This window comes from Chiloscyllium punctatum, chromosome 24, assembly GCF_047496795.1.
Source record: "Chiloscyllium punctatum isolate Juve2018m chromosome 24, sChiPun1.3, whole genome shotgun sequence".
Classification (NCBI taxonomy): domain Eukaryota; kingdom Metazoa; phylum Chordata; class Chondrichthyes; order Orectolobiformes; family Hemiscylliidae; genus Chiloscyllium; species Chiloscyllium punctatum.
This window is the reverse complement of record NC_092762.1, coordinates 82,783,838-82,795,221: the sequence shown is the minus strand read 5'-3', so window position 1 is coordinate 82,795,221 and position 11,384 is coordinate 82,783,838. Positions and strand designations below refer to the sequence as shown.

The following is an 11,384-nucleotide window of genomic DNA, read 5'->3' as shown; positions in this document are numbered from 1 at the left end:
TACCTTTGAGTTATACAACAACAAGTTCATCATAATATTCCTGAAATAGCATTAAAATGGCGGACTGAAAGAAGCTTGTATATTGCAGCTGCTCCTGAGTTGCAGTCTTCCTCATACAATACTTACCATATTTAATTTCAGAATAAGATCGTTATTTTGAAACATTTTTGAGCTCTTGCAGACCAAATAATTATGAAAAAAGGCAAAAAGTAGAGATTTATTTACTTTTAATCTGAGTTTGTATGGGAGGAGCTTCTACATGTTTGTCAAGTGGAGAGATTTTTTCTTTCTCTTGTTTTACAATCCTATAATTTCTAAAAACATACATCGAAAACAAAACAAAAACATTCAAAGAAGGAAAGTTTTTACAGTCACAAAAAGGGGAGTTCTCCAACAATTCTTTTCCAAATGAGTTTGTGTTTGTTGAGTCTCAAACTGCAGAGTGTTTTTTAAAATTTTTTGACAAACAAAATGACATAAAAGAAATACACGAAGAAGAAGAATAGAATTTGGATGAGCAGAGTTTGTGAAGAGAGTTGTTTTTAGCTAGAGATTGAAAGCTAAATGTTGGATTATTTGAGTCAAAAGTCTCATGACACCAGTCTATAGTCGAGCAAGTTTATTTAAAATCACAAGTTTCTGGAGCGCTGCCGTTTAGTCGAGTGAAACTTCGAAAGCTTGTGATTTTAAATACAGTACAACCTCGATTATCCGAACATCAATTATCCCGGTTTCAAATTATCCAAACAAGATCTCAAGGTCCCATACAAATGGCATTATGGCAATTCAACATTCAGTTATCAGTTAAAGGCATTATGGCCTGCATTGCCGGATAACCAAGAAATGTTTGAGAACCAGCACTCAAATTAGCGCTTGTTTACGATAGATCAGTTAGCGATTAAATGGCATTATGGTGGGCATTGACGGATAACCAACAAATGTTCGGGATAACCAGCACTCCTAAATTACGGCTTGTTTACGATCAGATCAATTATCTGAACGATCGATTAGCCGAACAATCAATTATCCAAACATAACACTCCCTGCCCTTGTCGTTTGGATAATCAAGGTTCCACTGAAAACCTGATGGACTCGAGCCCGGTGTCATGTGACTTCTGACTTTGTCCGTCCCAGTCCATCCCCATCAGGATTATTTGAGGAGGGGGTCACTTTTCTTTGGTTGCTTAGCTGAGTATTTGACTTATTTTTAATATTTATATGTTTTTTGCATACTTAATATGAACTCTGTGGATAAGGAAAGGGAATTTGTTTTTATAGGTATAGTGCTATTGAGAACTTTGTTTTAGGTTTAATGTCACTCAATATTCTGAAAAGATGAGAAAACTGGTTCTTAATTCCGTGACAGAATCCAGTCTACCACTCTCACTTAATTCCAGTGAAACCTTTACAAGAAAGCAATGATATCAAGTATCAAAGTGAACATTTCCTTGATCACCCAATGTTGGAATCATTAGGCTTCACAATCCGAAGTGGAGGTGACTAAGATCAACAAAAGCCCCTCATGAGTCTGATCATAGAGTCACACAGCACGGAGAAAGACCTTTCAGCCCAACCAGTCCATGCTACCATCTTCCCAACTAAATTAGTCCCACCTGCCTGCAATTGGCCCATATCTCTCCAAACCTTTCCTATTCTTGGACTTATCCAAATGTCTTTTAAATGTTGTAACTGTACCCACATCCATCACTTCCTCTGGTAGTTCATTCCAGATATGAGCCACTCCGTGTAAAGCAGTTGTCCCTTTTGTCCGTTCAAAAACTTTCGCCTCTCAGCTTAAAGATATTCCCGTTGGTTTTGAACTCCCCCACCCTGGGGAAAAGACCATTGTCATTCACCTTATCCATGTCTGTCATGATTTTATAAGCTTTATAAAAGGTCTCTGAGTGCAAAGATTAGTGGTTATTTCTCTCTCAAACAGATATTCCATGTTGGGTATTGTTGAAGGAGATAATCCCTCAGAAGAAAATAAAAGTAGTAGTCAGATCTTGGGCACTAAGAATAACTCTTTTATTAGGTGAGGTCAGTCAAGATTTAAAAGAATAATTGTTATAGGGGACTGTCCTGTCAGGTTCACTTCTCCCAGGAATGTGATGATCAGCCAGGGCAGTAGTTGTCTGGGTTAATCTGATGACCCCAAGTCTAAGTGTTTATCACGGTTTGGACAGAACCCTTGACACACTCACTCCCACATCGGTTCCTTTCACTGAAACATAACAGCAACTACAGATTTGAAGCTCAGTACCTTCAGGTGGGAACAATACAGAGAGGACACACCAGTCTGAGACCACAATGAATGGGGTAAGTGCTGTTCTTATGTCAACCCACAATGGGCAATGAACACTTGAGACAGAGCAATGCATGAGGACAAGAGATAAACATGGGTTGTTATCTAATCAAGAGAGTAAAAGTTGAATGGTTTATCTCCATAACCTAATGCTTCTTAAAAAGTTCATTCATGCAATAAGGGTGTTGCTGGACAAGCAGCATTTACTGCCCATCCCTAATTGTCCAGAGGGCAGTGAAGAGTCAACCACATTGCTGTGGGTCTGGCGTAACACGTAGGCCAGATCAGATAAGGATGACAGATTCCTTCTTGCTGCAGATTAGGCAATAATCTGTGTTTGTCCTTCTTCAAATAAAGTTGTTGCAATGGCTTCCTTAGGAGTTTTTACCTCGCCCGTTCTAACATCTGAAACATTATAATTTAGCTTTAAAAACTGTATTTTAAACCCGCTCATTGGGAAGAGAATCTGAAGAGTACAAGAAATTGGACCTCAGACTGTTTCCCCGTTCTATTAGAAAACTGCATAAAACTCTGGTCACCCTTCCATGGGAAGGATGTTGTTACATGTGAGAGGGTCCAGAAAAGATTCACAAGAATTTACTAGGACTGGAGGGTTTGAGTTATAGGGAGAGGCTGAATAGGTTGGGGCTGTTTTCCCCTGGAATGTCAGAGCTGGGAAGTGACCTTGTGGAGGTTTATAAAATCATGAGGGGAAGAGATATGTGAATTAGCCAAAGGTTTGGGGGGGGGGGAGCCCAATTAGCCAGAGTAAGGGAGTCTGAAACTAGATGGCATAGGTTTAAAGTGAGAAGGGAAAGGTTTAAAAAGGGACCAGGGGGGGTGACTTTTTCATGAAAAGGGTGGTGTGTGCACGTGTGCGTGTGTGTGTGCGCGCATAATGAACTGCTGAGGACATGATGGAGGCTGATACGATTACAGTGTTTAAAAAATGTCTGGATGGGTATATGAATAGGACGGGGTTAGAGGGAAAAAGGGCCAAGTGCTGGTGAGTAGGTCTAGGTCAGATAGGTATATCTGGTCAGCATGGATACTAGGACTAAAGGGTCTGTTTCCATGCTGTACGACTCATGACCAGCCTTGGAACTCAAATTCACTTTCCTGCCAGCTCCTCGTTGCCCTCAACTCCCCGCTATTTCAAACATCTACCTTCTCCTTAAATTCTTCCAATGATCCAGTTACAACTCTCTAGGGTGGAGAATTTCTGACATTCACTTGCACTCTGGGAGAAGGAATTCCTTTGCATCTCAGGTTTTAAAGAAGTGCCCCCTTTATTCTGTAACTAAGCCAGAGTAGAAGGCTCGGCCTGCTGGTGGACATGTCTTCTCGATATCCACCCTGTCGGGCCCTCCCTCAGAATCTTGCATGTTTTAATAAAATCACCTCACATTCTTCTAAACTCTGCTGAATCAAAGCCGAATCTGTTTAGCTGTTCTTGAAATATCAACCCTTTCATCCCAGGAGTCAACCAAATGAATCTTTTTTTTAAAACTGCCTCAAACATCAATACATGACTTTTAAAATATTGGGACCAAACATGTTCACGTACTCCAAACACAACCTCACCAACGTCATATACAGCTCTAACAAGTCTCAGCTGTTTGTAAAGTCCAGCTGGTAGCAAAACAAAACCACCCCTCCATTTCCCTTTTTGATTAACTACTGCACCTGCAAACCACAATAACATTGTGTAGTTCATGTACAAGAACACGGAGATTCCCACGAGTGAATCAGATGTGCTTTTTCCTACAATGTCCTTTCAGGAAGTAAATCTGGCACCCTCACCTGGTCTGGCCTACATGTGACTCCAGATGCACAACCCTCTGAACAATTAGAGATGGGTAATAAATGCTAGCCTAGCCAGCAACACCTACATCACATGAATGAACAAAAGACTGGGGCTGATTGTCGGCAAGAGCAGCTAATTGACACAACGGGCCAAATGTTGCAACCTTTTAATACCTTTGGCATTAAATGTATAATAGCCAATTTTATGTCTTTAAAAAAACACTAGACATAAAAGGAAAGTAATAACATGAAGCAAATTGGAGGTTGCATTTAAATCTTGGTAGAAAGACAGATTGTATTTATTTAATGCTTTTTACACATTTTGGGGACTTCAGACTGAAGTATTTTTGAACATAGGATTTGTTACATCACTTATGTCTGACAGTAACTTTCATATTCCTCTCTGTCTCTGTCATTGATCATGCACAGGCTGCTTAGTCTGAACAAATCCACTTAAAATAATAAAATGAGGAAATAGCTTTCTTCAATTTTTTTTAAACAATCTCACAAATAGTATAAACAATAACTTCTGCTTAAGTAAAGAAGAAAAATACAAAATCAGTATCAGAGTCTAAATTTGCATCACGGAGGTGTAGCCCTTATCAAAACGAGAATTGGGAAGTTAAACCCACTCCCTTGATCAAAAAGGAAACCAGGAAGAGGAAGACTGTTCAGTTCGGGCTGTCCACTGGATGGAAACCTTGGGATGGTATTCAGTACATCCAGACCACCCACTGACCCCATCTCACCCAACCCCTCACACCACACTGCAGCATTGAAATGGCTCATGAACAACTTGGAACTATTCTCCCCCTGAACCAAATTCATGGATTCGAGATGGGGTGATCCTCTGCTAAATTATTATTAATCCCTCTGGGCTTTGGGTGGGGTAAAGATTGGTATGGAGGTTGGGGTGGGGAAAAAGGAGTGTCAAATTAATTGGAAATACTGTCCAGGCACAAGAGAACTTGGCTCAAGACACACCCTGCGTGCGTGGCTCAGTGTTTGTTGGTGTGTGTGTGTGTGTGTGTGTGTGAGAGACAACACAACAGAGCTTCTGATCTTAGTCATTCTGCATAAGCCAGACCATAAAACCAGGTGCACCTTGGACTGAACTGCGATACCCCACGTGGTTGACATCCCGGAGAAGTCAGTGGCTGGAGGGCCATGGTTTCAGAAGGAGAGCGACTGGATAATCATCAAAACAGGAGATCCCCCTTTTGGAGGGGAGTGGGAAAGCAGGCTAGGAAGGGGACGGGTCAGCTGCTGAAGTATTTTGGGAAGGGTTTCTTCCGAGATACACACACACACACCAGTGTGGCATCCGGAGCAACACCGTGCCCTACGTCTGTGGCAGCGCCACCCTCAGAGGTGAGCGTGCACAGCGGAGACTGCTGTTGTGCACAGCCTCCCACATCAGGAGCAGCTCATACGGCCGGAAGCGGTGCACCAGGAGCAGCTCCCGGTAGTAACACGGGTTAAACGAGTCATCTTTGGGGGACGGTACCCAGACCCCAGCCGTCCGGAACCCCATGTGCGACTTGGGGGCCAGGCCCGCTTTCTCCAGGCACATGCCCAAGAACACATCGTCGATGGGGAAGACCTCGATCTCCCGGGCTACGCTGTAGATGACACTGGCCGTGTGCCGCGACATGAGAATGCCCCCTCCGCCAGCGTAGGGTGGGTAAGACTGGGAGGTGGTCACCACCTCAGGGATATAGTACTTGCTCCACCTCTCTCGGATGGGGCCCACGCCGGCAATGAGATGTCCCACGTAGAGGTGCTGGCCTCCTTTCTGACCAGCTTCCATGCCCTGCAGATACTCCACCATGTTGTCGCTGTTGGCGAAGACATCATCATCTCCATTGAAGATGAACTGGGCCTTGGGACAATAGATGTCCAGCCACTGCAACAGTTTGAACTGCTTGAGGGTCAGGTTGAAGAAGGTGTCCAGGAAGTCCCACTGCAGGATGTCCCGGTGTTGCCGGTTCTCCAGCTCCAAGACCCGGTTCAGCTTCGCCTGCTCATGTTCATTGGGAGACAGGGCGGTGATGAAGACCCGCTTGATCTGGACCCCTTGGAATCTCCGCTCCTTCCCCCAGGTCCTCCTTACCATGTCCCGCCGGTCGTGATTGAAGGGGTCGGATTTGATCACCAACAGCAGGAAGACATTGTGAGAGTTCTCTGGCCCTCCACACTTCCTGGGCACGTTCTGGATGAGATTGAAGTCCCTGCAGTGCTTGTACCTCAGAAAGTCCTTCACGTTCTGCGGCTGAACCGCAAATGTCGGCAAACTCGAGACACTCGTGTTTTCTCTGCACGTGGGAGTGTGCTTGGGTTTCTCTGTTCGGACAGCAACGAGGTCAGGTAAGCTGACAGGTTGGCCCTCTTCCCGGGACACAACATCAATCGGTTCCGATGGGCTGTTGTGACTGAAAATGTATACCAATCCCAGAGTCCCAATGCACACCAGAGCAAACTTTTCAAGCAATCTGAAATGTCTTCGCATTCTGCACCTGTCAACATAAGGGAGCAAAGGAACAAAAAAGTCAAAAATTAAAGACAGAAGGTAAAGCAAGGACTTGCATTTAAACAGTGCCTTATATCATAAAACATAGGAGCAAAATGAGACCATTCAGCCCATCAAGTAATCTACATTCAGTGAGATCACAGCTCACCTGGTAATCCTGTAGAGGAGTCATAGGACACTGGGGAAGGAGGGATCTGTTCCAGTGGAATGGAATTATACTGGGAGCAGAGTCCTGGTGAATTGCATTACCATGGGTGTGTAGGCCTTTAGACTAAATATCGTGTGTGTGTGTGAGCGCGCGTGTATAAAAAAGCTAAAGTAGAGGAGGGCTGAGCAGAGAGTTATCAAAGTTTCCAGAACAAGAAATAGAACAGAGAGTATGAAAATAGTCAGGAATCCAGCTTCAGGCATAAGAAGGTAAGGGGACAACTATGAGGAAGGGAGGGAATCAACGCAGCCCCGAGGGGTGTTAATACACACAGTGTATGAAACAAGATAAATTAGCTTGTAGCACAGATTGAAATCAGTGGGTACAATGCTGCGTAAATCACAGAGGTGTGGCTGCAATGGGGGTTAGGGCTGGGAACTAGATATCCAAGGACACATATCCAAACAAAAAAGGACAGGCAGATGGGTTCAGGTTGCCTCATTAGTATGAAATTAGCAAGTAATGGTATAGAGTTAGAAGGTGCAGAATCAGTCTGGGTAGGGTCAGGGAACCACAATGGGAAAACAAAAGATGATGACAGGCATTACGTGTGTTCCACCTAGTCAGGATGAAATAGAAAAGACACATTAGAAAGGCCTATTACAATAAATCATGGGGGACTTCAATATGCAGATAGATTGTGAAAAACAGTTGACAGCAGATCTAAGAAAAGAAAGGGAATTTGTGGAATGCCTAAGATATTTTTTGGGAGCAGCTTGTGGTAGAGCCCACGAGGGAATAGGCAATTCTGGATTGGGTGATGTGTCATGAGACAGACTTGATTAGGGAGCTTAAAGTGAAGGAATCCCTAGGAGGCAGTGTCTATAAAATGGTAGAATTCACCCCACAGCTTGAAAGGGGGAAAACTGGAATCAGATGTCATGTGGTTACATTTGTAAGGGTAACTGGATTAAAAAGTGGGTCAACATCCTGGAATTCCCTCCCTAACAGCATGGAGAGTTAACCCAGAGCAGGTGGTTCTCAAGGGCAACTAGGGACGGGCAACAAAAGCTGGTCAGTCAGCGACACCCTCATCCTATGAACGCACACACAAACAAGGTGGCTGCAAAAGGACTTGGACAGGTAAAGACTGTGGGCGAACAAGTGACAGACTGAACACAATGTGGGGAAGTGCGAGGTTATGCACTTTGGTTGGAAGGATAGAGGCCATAGGCTATTTTCCATATGAGGAAAGGCTTCAGAAATCTGAAGCCCAAGGGAATTGGAGAGTCCCAGTTCAGGGTTCCCTTCAGGTTAATATACTGCTTCGGCTGGCAATTAGGAAGGCAGAGGAAAGCTATCCATAAGCCAGTCACATAAATGAATTAGAAATAAATAATGAGAAACACAGGGTAGCTATCTATGACTCTATAAAAAAAAAATTGTCATGAGTGAAGTAGTTATGAAATTATAGATTCCGTAAGTGGTGCATCTTTCTGTAAATGTATGCAGGGAGCCTCAATTTAATTGGCGAGCAAACATCTTGACATTAAATGGCATAACCATCACTGAAACCCCCACTATCATTATCTTGGGGGTTACCATGGATCCAAAACTCAACTGGATTAGCCAAGTAATTATTGTGGCTTCAAGAGCAGGTCAAAGGCTTGGCATCCTGCAGTGATTAACTCACCTCCTGACTCCCCAAAGTATTCTTTCCAAGACAGCCAGAATACAAGAGCAGAGATGTACTGCTGAGACTGTACAAGAGTCTGATCAGACTGCATTTGGAATATTGTGAGAAGTTTCAGGCCTTGTGTCTAAGGAAAGACACACTGCATAGGAGGAGATCAAGAGGAAGATTACAAAAATGATACCAGGGATAAAGGACTTGTATATTTCAATAAGGCTGCCTCTCTTTTTTTTCTAGATTCTAAAGAAAACAGATCAAATCTACTCAACCTCTCCTCACAAGTAAATCCCTCCTTACCTGGTACCAGCCCTAGTGAACCTTCTCCATGGCAAATGTATCTTTCCTGAGAGAAGGAACCCAAAACTGTTCATAAGAAACCTCCCAGTAAATAAAAGGAACTTTGTGGGTCAGTCTGTGTATAAAACTCCTGAACCAGTCCCCCCACACTCTCAAAGCCCAAACTATTTATAAATTGGGGCCACTGAGTCTAATCCAGAAAGTGGAAACTGGAATATCTAATTTAACATTAAACAACCTATAGGTCATTCTGCTATAACACAGCAGCAGCATTCCTCTGCACCCTCGCGGTACAGAACATCACGCAATGGAAAACCACTGGAGAAAATATGGCAGAAAGTTCGCATTATCCAAACAGTGTCCACAATTCATCAATTGCGTTATAGTGAATTCGCAGTGATGAAACACATGTTATACCAGAATGACCTGCACAACACCCAAAATAAAAAAGGGAGTCCAAAATAAATGAGCAAATGAAGGCAAAATACTTCAGATTCTGTAAATCTGAAACAAACACAGAATGCTGGAGAAACTCAGCAGGTCCTATAGCATCTGTGGAGAGAGGTACAGAGTTAATATTTCTAACCCAGTATGATTTCTTCAGATTGAAAGATGAGAGACACACAGAGGCACAGACAGCAAGAGAGCACAACAGAGCGCGCGAGAGACACAGAAGACAGCTTTTTCAACTCAGTTCTTCTTTTAGCTGCTATTTAAAATCATTCTTATGGGAAAGTGATCATTTGGCTGTTTGTTTTAGTGGTTGCTTCTGGATGCGATGTCAGTTCTTCTCCTGATGAGAGGTTGTTGAAGCAGCTTAGAATATTCTGCTAGGGTTAAAAAGGTGTCGGCGAAATAAAAAAGTTGTTGTGATTGAACACTGCAAACACACCCAAAATGTCAATGTCTGGATCTTCGGGCACCAACTCCTGCCACGCCAAAGGAGTTACCATTGACTAGAATCTCTCTGGATTAGCCAAGTAATTACTGTGACTTCAAAAGCAGGTCAGAGGCTTGGCATCCTGCAATGATTAACTCACCTCCTGATCATCAAAATGTCTGTCAAACATCTACAAAAAGTGCAAGTCAGGAATGGGATGGAATACAACAAGAAATATCTGGAAAATCTCAGCAGTTCTGGTGCATAGAATTCCCCAAAAATGTGGAAAGAGGCCATTCGGCCCAACAAGTCCACACCAACCCTCCAAAGAGTAACCCACCCAGGCCCATTCCCCTACTCAATGTTTACCCCTGACTAATGCACCTAACCTACACATCCCTGAACACTACGGGCAATTTAGCATAGCCAATTCATCCTAACCTGCACATCTTTGGATTGTAGGAGGAAACCCACGCAGACACAGGGAGAACATGCAAACTCCACACAGACACAATATGTAGACAGGCCAACAAGAGGTGAGGCCATACTGGATTTGGTTCTGGGTAACGAACCAGGCCAGGTGTAGAATTGGAGGTAGGTGAGCACTTTGGGGACAGTGACTACAATTCGGTGACTTTTACTCTAGTGATAGAGAGGGTTAAGTGTGCACTGCAGGGCAAGAGTTATAGCTGGGGGCAGGGAAATTATGATGCGGTGAGGCATGACTTAGGATGCGTGGATTGGAAAAGTAGGCTTCAAGGGAAGGGCGTAATTTATATGTGGAGCTTGTTCAAGGAGCAACTATTGAGTGTCCTTGATAAGTATATATCTGTCAGGCAGGGAGGAAAGGGTAGTGTGAGGGAGCCATGGTTTAATAAGGAATTGGAATCCCTTGTTAAATGGAAGAGGGCGGCCTATGTAAAGATGAGGCGTGAAGGTTCAATCGGGGCGATTGAGAGTTATAAGGTGGCCAGGAAGGATCTGAAGAGAGAGCTAAGAGCAACAAGGAGGTGACATGAAAAGTCCTTAGTTGGTAGGATTAGGGAAAACCCCAAGGCTTTCTATAGGTATGTTAGGAATAAAAGAATGACTAGGGTAGGAATAGGTCCAGTCAAGGATAGTAGTGGGAAGTTGTGTGTGGAGGCTGAAGAGATTGGGGAGATACTGAATGAATACTTTTCATCAGTATTCACTCAGGAATAGGACATTGTTGCCGATGTGAATACTGAGTCACAATTAATTAGAATGGACGGCTTTGAGGTATGTAGGGAAGAGGTGTTGGAAATTCTGGAAAGGGTGAAAATAGCTAAGTCCCCGGGGCCTAATGGCATTTATCCCAGGATTCTCTGGGAAGCAAGGGAGGAGTTTGCAGAGCCATTGGCCTTGATTTTTATGTCCTCGTTGTCTACAGGAATAGTGCCAGAAGACTGGAGGATAGCAAATGTGGTTCCCTTGTTCAAGAAGGGGAAAAGGGATAACCCTAGTAACTATAGGCCGGTGAGTCTCACTTCTGTTGTGGGCAAAGTCTTAGAGAGAATTGTAAGGGATAGGATTTATGAACATCTGGATAGGAATAATGTGATCAGGGATAGTCAGCATGGTTTTGTGAAGGGCAGGTCGTGCCTCACAAACCTTATTGAATTCTTCGGGAAGGTGACTAAGGAGGTGGACGAGGGGAAAGCGGTAGATGTGGTGTATATGGATTTTAGTAAGGCATTTGATAAG

At 43.6% G+C, this 11,384-nt stretch overlaps 1 protein-coding gene across 5 annotated transcripts in view; it reads right to left on the bottom strand.

Annotated features, from left to right (window-relative positions):
- Positions 1-238: 238 nt before the first annotated feature.
- LOC140494756 (N-acetyllactosaminide beta-1,3-N-acetylglucosaminyltransferase 3-like) overlaps positions 239-11,384 on the bottom strand; it is a 101,015-nt gene continuing 89,869 nt past the window's right edge. For 4 of the 5 annotated variants that reach the window (XM_072594322.1, XM_072594321.1, XM_072594320.1 and 1 more), the window contains one exon: positions 239-6,627. In XM_072594322.1, the coding sequence (XP_072450423.1) occupies positions 5,454-6,620 (1,167 nt within the window). In that variant the 5' untranslated portion in view covers positions 6,621-6,627 and the 3' untranslated portion in view covers positions 239-5,453. Of the gene's footprint in view, positions 6,628-6,789; positions 6,811-11,384 lie in introns of those variants that run through there. The other variant, XM_072594324.1, reaches the window with a different exon arrangement.